Genomic DNA, 17,935 nt, shown 5'->3' on the forward strand with positions numbered 1-17,935 from the left:
AAAACTAGAAGGTTAGGAGATCCGACGGCGTGAACCTGCCTCCCAATTCAGTTACAAAGATCGAGCTAGCCTCACCACCAGGACACTCATGCCACCCTCCCAGAAATAAAGGTGCGCACTGCCAAGTGTCATTGGAAGCCAGACTGCCACTGTCTGGAGGCCGACACGTTCCTTCTGATACCTGACATCTCACCTCCACCCAAAATACGGTATGGCAAGCACTGATATTTCTAAATTACAGGGAGTTGAAATTAATTGTTCTGACTTTCAGATATTTTACTGAAGACCATTCGGGTTGTGTCTGACAGATCTGGGAATCACTTAAGTTACACTGGGTTTACCCTTAAGACACCAACTGCAGTGATCCCAGGCCAACTTGTCATCACAAGGGCAGAGGAGACAGGTTAGTTTCACAGTAAGTAAATAAACACATAAATAGAGAGGAGGGGCAAGGCTGTCTGTTTGGAAGTGAAGCCTGAATGTAAAGCTGGACTAGACGAGGAACCAGGAAAGCGCTCTGCGCTCCGGTCCCCAGCCCCAGCCCATGTGCAAGGAACGGCACTTGGACAAGAGTGGCCGTGCTGATTCTATGAATGATTACAGCAGAACTTCGAGAAAGAATAAATATGCCCTATGCCTCTGTCCACAGAAGTAGATACAAGCCCCTTCTTTTCAAGTAAATTCACTTACAGAGAAAAATGAGGGTTTTAACACAATTTTTAAATGTACAGATTAGTAAATCATTTAGACTCTGCACTGTCCATCAGTAACTTAATAAACTTATTTTGTTGCACCATAACTTTTCAGTCGGGAATGTTCATCCGTCAGTCATGGCGCCGGGCTGTGACCCAGAGAGACGAGAGCAGGGACGCGCCTCACCTGTAAAATGTCCTGGCTGATTCCCACGGTGATGCTCAGCTGCTGGCCGGGCTGAGTTGCCTGGCTGGACTCCACCGTCCCCGGGTCCGAGAGCTCCAGGAGCTGCTGGATGACATCGGTCACGGCCTGGGAATTCTGCTGACTGGACGCCGATGTGACCTGGGCTTCCGTCTGCTGAAGAGGTAAAGTCTGGAACAGCGTGGCCTAAAACACAGCAACATTTCATTAAAAACGTCAACAGTTACATAACTTGAACTTCGATTTTAAAAAGGAAGGAAACAGGCATACCTTCCCTATGAACATTAAAATCTAACTATCCCAAACACAAATTTTAAACATGATGCCTTACTAATTTTCACGTTTGGCACAATACTGGCTCTTCAAACATAATCGTGAATTTTTTTACTACAACTTTTTTGAAGCTTTTTAAGTAGTAGCAGACACTATCAATTCAAGATGGGGGACAGAGCACACAAACCTCGTACTCCTGTTAGCTCATTAAAATGAAGGAATAAAAAAGTTACAAAATAAAGAAAATTAGAAAGAAAGTACCGTAGTTAAAAAATTTAAAAGTTTTCTGGAAAATAGGGGCACTGGGAGAATCGATGGTCTGCAAAACCAGAGCTCAGACTGTCTCAGGGGGGCTGATCTGTCCTCAGAAATGCGGGAACCGGAAGTGCTGTATGAACAAGATGGTGGTGAGCAGGGCAACTGTTCCATGTGACACGGTCACCGTGGGCAGAGGACCCTGCACATCTGTCAAAACCTGCAGGACACACAGTGCAAAGCGTGAGCCCAAACATCACCGGTGGGCTGCAGTCAGGAGTAACCACTCAGGGTCTGTTCGTGGACAGCAGCAAACGCACCACCAGAGGCAGGGTTAATAACAAGCCAGTCTGAGCTGGGGCGGGGAGCATGTGGGATTCTGGGGCTTCCTAATCAGTTGTTCTGTAAATCTACAACTGCTCTAAAAGTAAAGTCTATTAATGAAAGAAAAAAAAGACAGTGGCAAAAATACTTAGGACTGACACTTGTAACAACCCCTTGTCTTCCTTCATAGAACAGATAGCAGTTAAGCACTTACCTTCAGGCAAAAAAAAAAAAACGGAGGGGGATTGCCTCTAAAGTGATAAAAATAAACTATCTGGGAAGAAGTTGGACACCTTTTGTGGCACTTAATTCCCCAAACTAAACAAGAAATCTTTTATATCCTGCCACCAGTGACCCCAAGTTTAAGAGCTAGTTCCCTGGCTAATCACAGTAAAGTGACCCTGGAGATGACCCAGCTCCACTCTGCATGGGAAGGTCACACACAGGTTTACTGCTGTCTCATTCTGACACACGAACAGGCACCAATAATTATATCTGAACCACAGAGAAGTGGAGAGATTACCCAACGTGGGTAACTCAAGGAGCAGAAGAGAACTTTTAAAAGGAAAATGCTAATTAGGTTGCAGAGGAAAGTACATCAAACCAGAAAAGAATGTCTTGAAAAAGAAACAATCACACGTGTCTTTATGTATAAATGTTTTCAGATTTTTTGGATAGATACCCAGGAGAGAGATTGCTGGGTCCTATGGTAATATTTTCAGGAACCTCCACACTGCCTTCCATAACGGCTGTACCAGTCTGCATTCTCACCAACACTGTATGAGGGTTCCTTTTTCTTCACAGCCTCTCCAACACTTGTTACTATTTGTCTTGTTGATGATAGCCATTCTAACTGGGGTGAGGTGATATCTCATTGTGGTTTTTATTTGCATTTCTCTGATGATTAGTGATGTTGAGCATTTTTTCATATGTCTATTTGCCATTTGTATGTCCTCTTTGGAGAAATGTCTCTTCAGGTCCTCTGCCCATTTTTCAATTGGGTTGTTTGTTTTTTTGTTGTTGTTGTTGAGTTTCATGAATTTCTTGCATATTTTGGTTATTAGCCCCTTATTGGCGGCAATGTTTGCAAAAATCTTCTCCCATTCAGTTGGTTGCCTCTTTATTTTGTCGATGGTTTCTTTTGCTGTGCAGAAGCTTTTAAGTGCTCCAATGTTCATTGCAGCTTTGTTTACAGTGGCCAAGACATGGAAACAACCAAAATGTCCTTCGAAAGATGAATGGATAAAGAAGTTGTGGTATATATGCACAATGGAATACTATTCGGTGGTAAGAAAAGATGGTATAGGAACATTTGTGACAACATGGATGGATCTTGAGAGTATAATGCTAAGCGAAATAAGTCAGAAAAAGCAGAGAACCATATGATATCACTGATATGTGGTATATAAACCAGAAACAACAAAAGAACAAGACAAACAAATGAGAAACAAAAACTCATAGACACAGACAATAGTTTAGTGGTTACCAGAGGGTAAGGGGGTGGGGGGTGGGTGATGAGGGTAAGGGGGATCAAATATATAGTGATGGAAGAACTGACTCTGGGTGGTGAACACACAATGGGATTTTATAGATGATGTATGACAGAATTGTACACCTGAAATCTATGTAATTTTACTAACAATTGTCACCCCAATAATTTTTTTAAAAAAAGAACAAGAAACAATCAGATCACAAAGAAGAGCCCCGAGAAATTAAAAATCGTGATAGCTAAAAAAAAAAAAAAAAAAAAAAAAAAATCAATGAAAAGTCATAAGATAAAACCGTACGACAAAGCTGAAACCTTTACGAATAGAGCAGAAAGGCTAAGAGTGAGCAAAGTGTGGGGCAAAGCCAGACCTAGGCCAACAGGCTGTGCCCAGATTCCCTGCCAGCCCAGCCAGACAGCACACAGCCTGGCCAGTCAGGGCGAGGGCAGGACAGACACAGGTCTCCACCCAACACTGCACTGCAGTTTCTTACTGAGAATACAAAGCTTTTAAATCACCTGGATTATCATTCCAGGTCTCCACGACATCTATGTATTTGATCTGCATATTGCCAAAGAAAATGGTGAAAATTCTTATTTGGTGATTTACACACTGAAAATTTTATTTAAAAAAATTCTCAGTCCAAAAGAGAATTTTAAGACTTAATTATTAGGCTCTAATTATTCTCCCGTTTTAGGACTTATTTACAACATTTTCACTGATTGAGACTAAGCTGAGGAATCATCCCAAGCTGCAAATACTGTGAGAAAAGAAAAAACAAACACTGAAACGCATGTTAGGAATGAACACTGAGCAGGCCTATTTTCTAGGCTAGAAGGCGGCAGTGCTGCCATAACACAAACCACCAAGTAACTGCTTTCATGACCACACTGATACCTCCAAGACACCTGCACCCAAGGTCAGTGGCTGCTAAAAGTCTCTGCTTAGATTCTGCCATTCACTAGCAATTGAGAGGCTGAGCTATGAACCCCTATAGGACAGAAGTGTTTGTGCTCTGAGTCATCCAACTTTAAATACGTGTACTGGAAAATACAATTTCGTTTGCCAAAAGTCCAAAATCTCAGGAAAAAATTATCACTGTCATGTGAGACATGGAAAAGTATATCTTAAAAGGATAACTGATTTTTCAATTATAACAATGATATAGACTATTCAATAATAATCATCAATAACGCTGTAGGAATTACGATTTCCTAAATTAATGATTACATTTGTCTTATTTTTACTGGTCCAGGTGACAGTCCATAAATCAGGATCATCTAATATTATTCTAAAATTTAAGAGACTGATTTTTTTTTTCACTAATTAGAAAAAAGTAGCACCTTGCCTCTATATAAAAAAATTCCATAGCATCTTTATGGTACTCGATCACATTCCATTTTAAAGGTCACAGTAAGTGACCGACTTTGGTAAAAGAACACCCTTCTGTCGCCAGCTTACTAACTCACCGTGAAGACGCGAGCAGTCTCCGCAGAGCCCGTCACGTTCTGCGGCCCGCCCATGTGCATCTTGCTGATGTGCGTGTTCAAGCTCCCCAAACTTTTAAATACACAGCTACACTCTGTGCAGTTATAGGTGGGGCCATTCTTGACCTTAAAGAATGAAACAGAAAAAAAAAACGATTTTACAATTAATTATTAGATAAAAATATTTCAATTGTGACAAATCATAATTTACTGTGCCATTACAAATGACAGGAAAAATAATCTAACCCTTTAACATTACTTTTTCTTTTAAATTGGGTAACTCTAGAATCAATGACCCATCTCTCTTTAATCAATATTGCCAGTATAAGATTAACTGAAATATTAGTCTTTTCTATATTAGAATTGGTTCAGGAGTGAAAAAACATAGTTTGTAGTTATTATAACTTAGGAAAAATGAGATGCCTGGCGTATGTTCTCAGTTTCCTAAGCAGGTAAGCACACTGCCCAATAGTGAAGGCTAGAAGTTAGATACAAAAACACCTCTAAGCCTTTTTTGAGCTAAAATATTCAAGTCGGAAGGATTCGTATGTGTACATTTTTCATCAGCAGTTGCAGTATTCCACATCAGCGGCTACTTCTCCAAACTGAGAGGCAGCCCGATTTCAGGCTTTCGATTCATTGCAGGATCAAGTGGTATTTAGCCTCTAATCTTTGCAGGCCGATTCCGGAGCAGCTCAGTCTGTCCCACCATGGGGTGTCTCAGGGACTCCCGGAGGGGGTTTCCCAAAGTTGGGAGCACTACTGAGCACGTGTCTGCAGCCCGCGCGCCAGGCTCACCTCCGAGTGGACTCTCTGCACGTGGGACTGGAGATTCCCTTTCTGAGAAAAGGCAGCAGGGCAGAAGGCACAGGCGTGAGGCTTTTCACCTGTATGCTTAATCATGTGGGTCTGCAGCGCCCCTTTCTGGTTAAAGGCTTTTCCACACTCGCTACATTTAAAGGGCCTTTCACCTAGAGAGGGAGGAAAGTGGTCAAACAGAAGTACGTTTGATGAGAGCATCTGCCGGATTAAGAGGAATACGCACGCTACACACATGCACGACCCGAAACCATCCCTCTGGCCAGAACACCTCCCGCAGCTGTGGACTCATCCACCCGACCGCTCAGCCCAAACCTCAAAATGAACACCAGGATAAAGAGCAAACGATGGAAAGCCAGGATTAAGTTCCAGGCACACTTCCTCCCATTGAAGCCACATCGTAAACCTTCTACAGGGAAGCACATTTCATACCTGTGTGGATCCTAATGTGGCGAGTTAACTGACTCGGCTTCTGAAACGTCTTTCCACAGTGTGGGCAAGAGTACGTGAATCCACTCCTGTCCACATTCCGATTGTACGACCGTGACACCCTAATGTAAAATGGGGATGGGGGTGCTCATTAAGTCGTTTCCCTGTATCACAGTGTCAAAAGTAAAGTCCCACCAGAAAGGTTAGTTGACTGTCACGAGAACATGCTTCAGTGAGAAATTGATCCCATGTGTGTGTTCTACACGCACGTGTGAACACACACACTACTAGTTTTGTGTACGCAGTATCATAAAACGTCATCTTTTCCGTATCTAACGAAAAGAGAAACGTAGTCTGTTTGAGCCTCTTGGGGGAAGGAAGGTGCACCCGTAATTCTGCATGGGCGTGAGTCTGGGCTACCCCTCACCCCATGCCTTGCTCTCAGCATTGTCTAGATGCGGTGATCTCCCCAGTGCCACCGCCAGCAGCCCTGACTCCACCTCAGAGCACCAACCCCAGCCCTCTAACTCTGTTCAACCTCCTTCCTCGTGGACGGCTGCGCAGTCACTCAAACCTAGTGGGCCACAAACAGAATTCTTCCTTTATTCCCCACCTACTCCTCTCTATGATGGGAAATGGCAATTCCCAGCTGAGCAAGTTTCAGCCTAAGGAGTCATGCTGGATTCTCCCTCAGCCCTGACCTCAAGTCCATCTCCAAGAGCTGCTGGTTTCACTCCAAAACACCCCAAAGAAGATCCTATCTTGCCTACTGCAGCCACCACCACGGTCATCGAACAGAGTCACCTTCCCGCTCACTGGTCCACCGGTCTGCCCAGCATACCCCAGCAGCCAACCCTGAGGTTTGGGCAGCACATTCCTGTGTGTAAAACCCTTTGACGGCTTCCACTGGACCTGCAATGGAAACCTCATTCCCAGGGTGGTCGCCAAGGTCCTAAGCCCCAGGCCCGCCTCCTTCAAACTTGGCCACAGCACCTCCCTCCTGCCCTGTGGGCTCCCTTCAACCTGCACCAATGCAATTTCACCTCCTCTCACCACGATCACTAGCTGAAACGGTCACAATGACTAATCCGTCCACTCGGTCACTGTCTGTCTCCCCTACTCAATGACAGCTCCATGAGCATGAGGCCATCTGTCTGGCTTGTCCCTTGGCCCCAGAGAGCCAGAGCCAGTGTTGTCTAGTACATGATGACCACCGAAATATCTTCAGTCACCTCTCCAAAGACTGCAGAGATACCAAATATGCCTGTTAAAACTTCACCAAAAGAAAAATCTATCATGTACTGTGGATGCATTATATTTAGGGTTTAAAAATGACTGAACTAATGAAGTATTAGAAGGGCTCCATCTCAGTCAACAAGCTCAATGAAGGGGCTAAGAACGCTGATGACATGGAGCTGCTCAGCCCCCACGCCCACGAGCGTGAGTGGGTCGTGCAAAGCCTGCTAGCGCCTTATAAGCTTTATTAACTAACTGGCGTGGCACTTGTGCTGTTGTTGGGAAGTACTGACGTGCTGGAATGATGCATGCCAAATTGACACGGCAGTGGTTAAAAAGGGCACCAATGCTGGCTTTACAGCTTGCCAAGGAAATCAGCTCAGGAAGCGACAAGTGACCATCAGTGGTCTCTAAATTGAGCACGAGGGCTCTGCATTCAATTTCATGAAGAAAAGGAAATGTCAGTAACAAGATAGTATCAGGACTACGTCAAGTATGAAATTCTGAAAGGCACGTTACATTGTGCTAGGAATAAATGTATATATGTATTGAAATATAGGAACAGTTGTTAATATTATGAGCTCTAAAACCAGACTATTGGGGTTTAAGCCCCTAATGCTATAAAACCTTGGGAAAGTTCTTGGTCTCGCTTTTTCACTTAGTTTTTCTCATTTCCAAAATGGGAACATGAGTTCCTGGCCTGCTAGGGTTGTTTTACACATACATTTACATACAGGCTAAGCAGTGTTGGGCACATATGCAGTATAAATAAACAACCCATTAAAAAGGGAGCTAATATGGCCCACTTTACACAGTTACCTGCCCATAAAAACATACTTCCTGTACTTTGTTCTACAATCTTTAACCTTCAAATCCAGCTAAAACTTTCTACCTTTACAGCTTGACAGCTATTTTTAGTTGCTGAGATCATCTTTGCTACTGTAGACATGACAACATGTCATAAAGGACATCCTGGCACCAGGTGGCGTCCTACTGTAGACCTGATGTCACAAAGGACATCCTGGCACCAGGTGGCAGTCCTACTGTAGACCTGATGACACGTCACAAGGGCCATCCTGGCACCAGGTGGCGTCCTACGGTAGACCTGATGTCACAAAGGCCATCCGGGCACCAGGTGGCGTCCCACGGTAGACCTGATGAGATATCACAAAGGCCATCCTGGCACCCCAGGTAGCGTCCTAGTCCTACTGTAGACCTGATGACACGTCACAAGGGCCATCCTGGCACCAGGTGGCGTCCTACGGTAGACCTGATGTCACAAAGGCCATCCGGGCACCAGGTGGCGTCCTATGGTAGACCTGATGACACGTCACAAGGGCCATCCTGGCACCAGGTGGCGTCCCACGGTAGACCTGATGAGATATCACAAAGGCCATCCTGGCACCAGGTAGCGTCCTACGGTAGACCTGATGTCACAAAGGACATCCTGGCACCAGGTGGCAGTCCTACTGTAGACCTGATGACACGTCACAAGGGCCATCCTGGCACCAGGTGGCGTCCTACGGTAGACCTGATGTCACAAAGGCCATCCTGGCACCAGGTAGCGTCCTACGGTAGACGTGACGACACGTCACAAAGGCCATCCTGGCACCAGGCGGCAGTTGTGTTCTTGCTTCGACAGCAGCCATGGCGTCCAGCGTCACAGCAGCATGCCACCCGCAGCCCCAGCGCAGGTGTGCACCTGACTTTGTAGTGCGTCTTCGTGTGCTCCTTCAGCTGCGCGGACGTGGCGAACTCTCTCCCGCAGGCCTTGCACGTGTGCACGCGGTTCTTGGCCAGCTCCTGCCTGTGCTCCTCCATGTGGATGGCCAGCTGGCTCTGCAGAGTGAACTCATCCCCACACTCAGAGCAGATGAGGTTCTGCAGAAGGAAGACACGAGCAGAGCAGGCATTCCAGAACCACGCTGCCAAGGGTCCACGCACATTATACTTCCCTCTGGGACAAATACTACTTTCACCTCTCAAAAATATATTATTGTGTCCAAATATGAATATGTACAAATCATTTCATTGTTGGCAGAAAAAGATGGAAACACAGGCAAGAGGATGAGAGAATAACACAATTTTTGAGCCAAGTGAATTGTTACAAGTTGGCTGTCAGTGACTGGCATTTTTGTCCATCTTTGCTGTGACTTTAGAAGCAGGATGACTCCAATACCACAAAAGGGTCAGGAAAGAATTTAAGATTATAGTTTGATAGACTACCTCAAGAACATGACAGCTGATAAAGTTTTAAATGGAAACACCTATCATTCTTTCAATTTAGCTCATAGGCAGTTGATGACAGAAAAGTCTAGGCCTTTGTCCAGACAAGGCCAGCTGCGCACCAGAGATGGGCCGTCTGAATGGAGCTGCGCAGGAAGTGTGACCTACACAGAGAATGCAAAGTCTTACTGCAAAAAAGAAAGAACATAAAATAGCTCAAAGACTTGTCGTATTTGAATTATAGTATTTTGGGTATATTTTATTAAGTAAAATATCTTAAAATTTATTTCATCTGCTTTTTGAAAACCTTTTCAGTGTGGTTCCTGTAACATTCAATTAATTCCTTCTCTTTCCGATTAGATGCCCGACCAGATGTTGTGGAGTTGGGTCAGGATTCCCCTTAAGGCTGCCAGTTACTTGTTGCACATCCAGGTGAGTTAGTCATTCCAAGGCCGTGGAATGGGGACGTCAGTAACACCTGCCGTCACTTAACACCTTAACTACAGTGACGTCCAATGAGGCGTGAGGGGGCCGAGTCACGCATGGCACTGAGGAAGTGCCCAGTAGGGGCTCTGCCCAGTAGGAACTGCTGACGTGGTACACGGCTCAGTGTGTTCACCCATTTGGAATTCCACACAATTATTTACTTAAATGGTCCTCAAAACATGTCCAAACATGAAGATGAGTGTAATGTGCCAATGAACATAACCATTATTCCCAAATAACGAAATGGACAGCTATTTCTTTCCATCGGACTCTCTTCTAATTACTGTGCATAGCAGCCTTGGACATGTAGGAAATGTACTAACATGAGGTGTTTTACTCACACTACTCAGAGCATCCTTTGCAGAAAAAGATGAGGATGAATGGAATATTTTGAGCAATCTGATAATGATTTCAACTTAAATAACTTTAAATGAGCTTTAACATATAATAATTTAAGGAAATAACAAATGACTAGATTGTCAATATCTTGATTAAGAAAATTATTTCTAGGAAACTGTTAAAAAGAAAAAAAGAAAAAGGCCTAATGTAATTTGCTGCATCTCTTTAAAAAAAAAACAAAAAAAAAGACCTCTGCACTCCTAAATTTTTAAGGCAAAATGTTCATTTTTCACTAACAACTCCACCAAGTCCCCATTCTTGTAGATATGAAACAAACCTGACTTTTTACCCTCCCATATCCGCCCCGTATTCTTTGTTGCTCCAGCTCAGATCTGTCTTCTTTTTATTTACTTTCTTACCAAATGATCAGATTAGTATATTCCAGGAGGTATCTACATGAATAGTACTTAGATATTTTTCAGATCTTCTGAGTTACAACTCTGGGTTATGTACAATTTCCTCATACAGTGAAAGCAAAGTTAAGTATATCCTGGGCCACAGCCAAAACAGGCCACGAAACAGAAAGTTTCATCACTGTCACCTGCCTTCTGTCCAGCAAGCCAAGGAGCATGAAGCCCCCCCTCCCTCTCATGAGCTGGCAGCACCTCAGAGGGGTCGGGTGAAGGGCACCAAAGCTCCAGGCAGCTGACAGCATTCCCACCTTTCCATTCTCTGCACTCAGAGCTAATGCCAAGCCCTCTAGCTGGAAGCAGTAGCTTGCTTCTCCCCTAGGCAGGGTGTGCTGAGTGTTCTCTCTGATTGCTAAGCGGCAGGCAGAAGCCAGGGAGGGTCATGCATGGAATTTTTCAATTCTCTAATCAGATTCCACCCTGCATGATACATACTGTCTTGGTTCCTCTATGGAGCACTCGCCCTGTCGTCCGCACTCCCACAGGGCCCAGGCCTGGCCGTTCTCCGGCTCCACTCACTGATAGGCACACTTTCCCTTCTCCTGTCTCCAGGGCCAAAACACGCTCCTTCCTCCGCTCCAGCATGGAAAGGAGCCATGCTTCCTTTTCTTCAGCAGTTTGCCTCTGTAGACGTCAACCCACAAGGTCAACGGAAAGCCCAGCCCAGAAAGCCGCTCTTCTCCGGCACCTTCTGCACCTGGCCCTGTCACAGTCCATATGTATGAGCCACCACAACATCCAATAAACAGGGACAACAGCCTTCCGTGAGCACGTGTGTGCCTGCACCATGCTCCCAAACATCCCTCAAGGGAAGAGATTTACTCAATAAAAGATGGGAACTCCAGCACTTCTGTTTATTTTAATAAAATATTCCCAAGTGATTTAAAGCCTACAGTAATTTTCCTAGTTTACTTCCTTTGTTTTGAGATTTATTTTTATAGACTAGGGACCACTACAGACATGGGACAGTTAATATCAATTGAGCAGTAAGGAAAAAATTAGCTTACAGTGTTTTATAAGTAAAAATTCAAAACTGGAACCTTAAACTAAAAAGGTAATTATAGTTCATCAGTACACATAAGAACATGTTTAGAAATTACTTCTAAATCAATGTTAGTAAATGTTACATACAACATCTCGTCTAAGCCTCCAGGTCACCATGGTACCCACGGCAACCCCTCAGGCCTCCAAGCTTTGTCCCACCCACTGCCCCAAGCTGCTTGCTCAGCTTAGCTTCCGAGGGTTCTCTGACAAACAATAAGCAGTGAACACTTCAGAAAGGAACCCTTTCAGCAGCTGCCACATGCTGAGTTTCTGCTCTATACCGGGATCTGTGTGGGCCATTTCACGTTTCTTGGAGACAATGTGTCATTAGATCGTGCTGTTTTCAAGCACTTCCAATCTGTCTTGTAGTTTATGTGGTCAGACCATCCGTCTGTCGTCACGGTAACTTCAGAGGTGGAGTTGGCCATTTGATTCTTTTCTGGCTGCTTACTCCATTCCTTATTCCTCTACTACTCTTTTCTTGCCCTCCTGGATTCATTTTTAGAATTTCTCAGAATTTGCTGTGGTTTATTTGTACTATTTTTGAATGCATCGCTCTGTATGGTTTCCTCAGAGGCTTGTCCAGGTGTTACGACACACCTGCATGACTAGCAGTCTGCTGACATCACACCACCCACGTTTCAGGGAAGGGCAGACACCTTGTTTCCACTCAGGTCCTGATATCCCTCCTCTCTCCCCCAAATATAATTCTCCTCAGTATTTCCTCTATGCACACTAAGCACACCAGATAATTTTTGTTTCAACCATCAAGTATGATGTAAGAATCCAGGAGGAAGAATAATGTATTATATTCACCCCAGTTTTCATTTTACTCATTCCAAAAGTTTGTATTAGTCAGCGTTCTCCAGGGACACAGGGAGAAAACTGTTATACGGAATTGGCTGACACAAGTGTCCCACCATCTGCGGTGTGGCAGTCAGCGGGAGGAGGCCAGTCCTTCTGTTCTACTAAGGCCCCCAACTGACTAGTTAAGGTCCACCCACAATACACAGGGAAGTCTACTTAAACTTCACTGATTTAAATATTAATCGCATCCAAAACCATCCTCCAGGTTGACCATGGAACTGACCATCACACTGTTCTCTGCTTTCTGGAGTTCGAGGCGTCCTTCTGTTACCATTTCGGTTCTGTGTACATAACTTCCTTCAGCCATTATTTAAGGGGAAGTCTGCTAGCAACACATTCTATGAGTTTTCCTTCATCTAAAAATGGCTATTTCTCCTTCATTCCTGAAGGCTATTTTCACCACATACAGAATTCACGATTGACAGTTCTTTTCCTCAAGAATTTAAAAATGTGTTGCTTCCTTCTGGCCCCCATGGATTCAGATGAGAACCTCACTGTCATCAGAATTGCGGTATCCCAGAGGCAATCGATCATTTCTCTGCAGCATCTTTCAAGATCATTTCTTATCTTCAGTTTTCAAATGTTTATGATGTGTCTTGGTGTAGATTTCTTTGGATTTATCCTATTTTTGTATTTATTAAGCTTCTTGAATGTGTAAGTTATGCCTTATACCAAATCTGGGTAATTTTCTTCAAATATATTTTCAACTCCACACTCTTTCTCCTGTCCTACAATTCCTTTGATACAAATGTGGGATCTTCAAATTTCCCTGAGGCTCTGTTAATTTTTTTCAATCTATTTTTTTTCTGTTGTTTGCCTTAAGTAATTTCTATTGATCTGTCTTAAGGTTCACCGATGCTCTCCTCTGTCTTTTCCATTCCACAGTTGAGCCCTTCAATTGAATGCTTTATTTCAACCATGGGATTCCTAAGTTCAATAATTTCCCTTTGGTTCTTCTATCTTCCATCTATTCTATTTTTCATTTGTTTCAAGACAATCCATAAGGCAGTTTTACAATGGCTGTTTTAAAGTCCTTGCCAAATAATCCCAACATCCAGGTGATCTGTTATCTTTTCTCACTGGAGTTGGGAACCACTGGTTCTTGTCATGATGAGTGATTCTCAGTTGTATCCTGGACATTCAGGGTATTATGCTGGGAGACTCTGGAGCTTAGCTTATCTTTCAGTTTCAGTCACCTGTTTAAATGCAACACAGAGCCAGGTGGGGGTAGAGGCTCACCTCACAGGGTCCCATGACACCAGGCAGGGGAAGTACATTTTGCTTGCATCACCTGGTTACGTCTCACTGCTGCCAAGTGGGCTGGGGCTCAGCTCCCCATGACCTACGGACACTCCTCTAGCTGGGGAACAGAACACCTACCTGCTCCTGTGGACGGATGATAAAAGGTCAGCTCCTAGCTTGGTTCTGCTGACGCCATTTGTGCAGGGATCTGGGTGCTGCCTTCTTCTGCCAGGAGACGGACGTGCGATTAGCTCCTGACTTAATCCCATAGGGATCACAGGGCCGTCTGCTTCTCAGGGGCAGGGGCCAGGATGTGATGGGAAACCACTCTCCACTCAGCCTGGCCAAGTACTTCTTCAGTTGGTATTTGGCTGGAGTAGGGTGGGCATCATCAAAAAGATTTTGTTGTTGGACCATATTTTCAGCACTTTAGGCTGAGGGGAGCCTGCTTTCCTTACAGCGTTTTCACCTATGCCTGTTGGCAGAAGGCCACACGTTTCTCCAGTACCCTGTCCAGCTGTTCAAGAGGAAAAACAGAAGCCCAGGGAACTCACTGCCACGTTGTCCATCAGCCGTGAAACCCTCAGCTGCCAGCCTTCTTTCCAACTTCCAGAGTCTTTCTCTATCTGTTAGTTGTATTATCTCTACGTATTTTTAGTTGTAAGAGGGGGAATCTGGGATAAAGAGGCTGCTCTGTCTTAGCTGAAATCTTTAGATTTTTTTTAAATGTGACTAAGACCCAGTAATTATTCCTGCAGTTATTACTAATATACCGTATTCAAATCAATGAACTGAGAAATAAAAGCATACAAAATAGACAAAGATAGCCAAAAATGTATCATTGGAACATATGTGGGAAAGACTAACAATTGTGCTCCAGTATCTAATCTTCTTTTCTCACACAGTAAGAGATCTCTTAGCTGAATACATGGCTACCCAACGACAAGCTCTATTTCCCAGCCCTTCTAACTACAAGGTGACCCTGTGTGATGACTGTGTTCTGTGCAGTGAGAAATCAGCAGAGCTGAAAGCCAACTTCTGGATCATTCCTTAAAAGGGCAGAAGTGTGTCCCCTTCCTCCATCTCTGCATTGCAAACCATGTCACAGAAGTAACGTTCAAAGAGACAGAGCAAGTGGAGTCCTGGACAATCTCAGATAACACCAGACCAGGGTGAGAGGAAAAACTAAACCTGCACCCTAGTACAACCACTAAAAAGAAGAGAGAGCACCCTGTTTCACTACTGTCAACACATTTTCCCATCTGAAATAAGTACAGCAGAGGCTTTTCTGAACTCTGCTCACGTAAAATGCCTGCTCCTGAACCTCTATTCAGCGTGGGGTTGCTAAGGTCAGCTTACTGAATCTCACATCCCGACTTCCAGAATCCTTCTCCCTGGTATGGCAAGCGCTAAAGCGTGCTCACCGCTTCCATTACCAGCTTCAAACCACAGTTATGAAAAAGCCTCTTTTCTGACTATTCCACTCTTTTCTTCTCCTATGATTATTTGGTGATCTGAGAAAGAATCTGTTATAGTCAAAGAGAGGAAATAGAAGATGGATTTGTAGCAATAAAAATGTAAAGTCACCTAATTTCAGGAAACACACTTCTCGAAGGCCTTTTGGGGGGATAAAAATGAGTCGAAAACTATGGAATGTTTACATTCTTACAATCACGATAGTGAAAGAACAAGACAGCTGGAGTTTAACCAATAAACCAAGAGCGCAGCCAAGACCAGGCTGCATAAGTTCCCATCTCAGCTGCCTGACAATGAGGGGGCCCCCACCTCAGGAAATCACGTCAGAACAATGCTAGACAACAACAACAACAATAAAAACAGACAGAGGCAAATGAAGTAACTAGTAGGCAGTCATCAGAGGTGGAAGGACTATGAGCTCCATTTTGGGAAACAATCTGAAAAAGAATTTAGACAAAAGAATTTAGAAGAGAAACATATAATGAAGGATAAGAGTTTGAAAATAATGTATACAAACCTAAAAACTTCTGGAAATGGTAAATTATGCTATTTCTCTTTTCCATTATGGAGGAAGTCAGAGTACCTTTTTAAAGGTACATCTGAAGAAACATTAGAATGGAGCATGTGAACCCACTGTCCTGGTGACCTGTGCAGATGGGCCTGAGGCTGGAACAAGTGAGCGGCCTCGGCTTAAGGGCCACATCTGCTCTTTCCTGTCATCCTAACACCAAAATGTGCAGTGTGTGCAGAGTTGCTTCAGCCTTCTTCACCGTGTGTGCTCCCACGGTCATCCTGACTCCTTTGTTATTCCACAGCATACGCTTCACACGTCCTAAGCTTGATGCAGACAAGCATCTCCACTGGTACCCTGGAGATGGGCAAGGAAAGGAAAGCTCCACACACGCCCCGACCCACGCATTTATTTCATGTAATACAACCCATCATTTGTCCCATCAGGCTCCACTCCCATTTCCCAAAACAGGATCCCATTCCCATCTCCAACCCCCTCATCCTTCTGAGGAGACAGAGCAAGGTCTCCATTTCACAGGGAAAAACCAGGCTATGTACCATGGTCCCAGCCTGCGAGCGAGGCAATCAATGCTCCATGAAAGTGACAGACACATCAGCGAGCCTGGGGATGGCCAACCTTCTCAAGGGAAATGCAAGACTCAACAACTGTTCGATGCCACACAGACGACTAGCTTGACACAGCCCAGTTTCGATAACATCACATTTTTGTGAAACTGGGTTCCAATAAATGCTGTTACAAAGCAGGGGCTGAGTGAAAATCGTGTGGAACAGGAGATTCCAGGGCTTCAAGAGGTGTGCAGTATCAGGCCATGTGTGTAGGGCCTCAAATGACCAGTAAGTTAATAAGACGTAAATACTTCTCAGGGTGCTTGCATCTGATGACTTCATAAACAAAACTCTTAGGTTTTGGCCTCAGTGAAAAACTGACTGAGACACTAAGACTACAGAAGCTGGGACTGAGAGAGAAATCTGCTCGAAAACAGCAGCAGTGCCTCTGCTCCGCCATGAGACCTGCAGGCTCACCCCCGCCCGACCGAGCCCATTGTCACCCTTCTCCTATCCTAGGGTCACAGGGAGAGCGAGCACTTCAGTCTGAAACTCACTTACACTTACTAATCACCTGTTGTCTCTCTGGATAGAGACCTCTGAAGATGGATTACTGCAGCCAATGCTCAATTCTTGAGCGTAAGTGATAAAGGGGAAAGTATCTTTGTTTTTAGGGGATATATACTAAAGTATTTGGAGTTGAAGTAGGAACATGATGTCTGCAACTTACTTTAACTGGTAAGAAATGGGAGGGCGGGGTGAGATCTGGGAAATTTTAACAGTTGGTAAACCAGGTAAAGGGTTCATTGTCTTCAAGTATTCATTGTACCATTCTTTCAAGTGTGAAATTTTTCAAAATAAAAAAGTTAGAGGGATATGCTATCACTACATATTTTAATGGCAATGATCAAAAGGTGACTTTATTTTAAATCACCCATGTGGTACTTGAAATCAAAGCACAACAAAACAAAATCTTATGACAGAATTACAATTTGTAGATAAGGTTGTATCCCTGAAAACCCAAAGAAAATCTCTGGCAGGCTACAAGATGGCAGGCTACAAAACAAATATGCAAAATACACTGCTTTCCTACAGTCCAATAACAAACAATATAAAACTGAGAGACCTCCCAGAATGATATTAATAAAAATCTTAAAACATTTAAGAATAAATTTAAATAATGTACTGAATTCATAAGAACAAAACATTACTGAGTGATGTTTTGACAATAAGATTCAATTTTGTAAACACGTTCAATTTTCCCCAGGAACAATCTAAAATAAAAACTCAATGCAATCAAAATAAAAACACTAACTGAATTTTAAGCAGGCAAAATTCTAAAGTTCACATTCATAAAGCAGAAAACGAAAGTAAAAAGCATGAAAACATTTGCTTAGCATTACAAAAGAGAAAGCAAAGACAAACCAGAAAAACAAGGTGTTTTGGTCTCCTCCCCCAGGCGGCCCAGGAGAGTGGGTTGGGGATGTCTCCCTGAGTGCTT

At 43.9% G+C, this 17,935-nt stretch overlaps 1 protein-coding gene across 4 annotated transcripts in view; it reads right to left on the reverse strand.

Annotated features, from left to right (window-relative positions):
* The window catches only part of ZNF236 (zinc finger protein 236), an 88,213-nt gene that overhangs the window by 54,456 nt on the left and 15,822 nt on the right, over window positions 1-17,935 (reverse strand). For all 4 annotated transcript variants that reach the window (XM_081078697.1, XM_081078699.1, XM_081078698.1 and 1 more), the window contains exons 4-8: window positions 8,910-9,088; window positions 5,975-6,093; window positions 5,522-5,694; window positions 4,706-4,849; window positions 880-1,083 (exon numbers count right to left, since the gene is read on the reverse strand). In XM_081078697.1, the coding sequence (XP_080934823.1) occupies window positions 880-1,083; window positions 4,706-4,849; window positions 5,522-5,694; window positions 5,975-6,093; window positions 8,910-9,088 (819 nt within the window). The remainder of the gene's footprint in view (window positions 1-879; window positions 1,084-4,705; window positions 4,850-5,521; window positions 5,695-5,974; window positions 6,094-8,909; window positions 9,089-17,935) is intronic.

This window comes from Rhinolophus hipposideros (genome assembly GCF_964194185.1).
Source record: "Rhinolophus hipposideros genome assembly, chromosome: 17".
In the NCBI taxonomy this organism is placed as follows: domain Eukaryota; kingdom Metazoa; phylum Chordata; class Mammalia; order Chiroptera; family Rhinolophidae; genus Rhinolophus; species Rhinolophus hipposideros.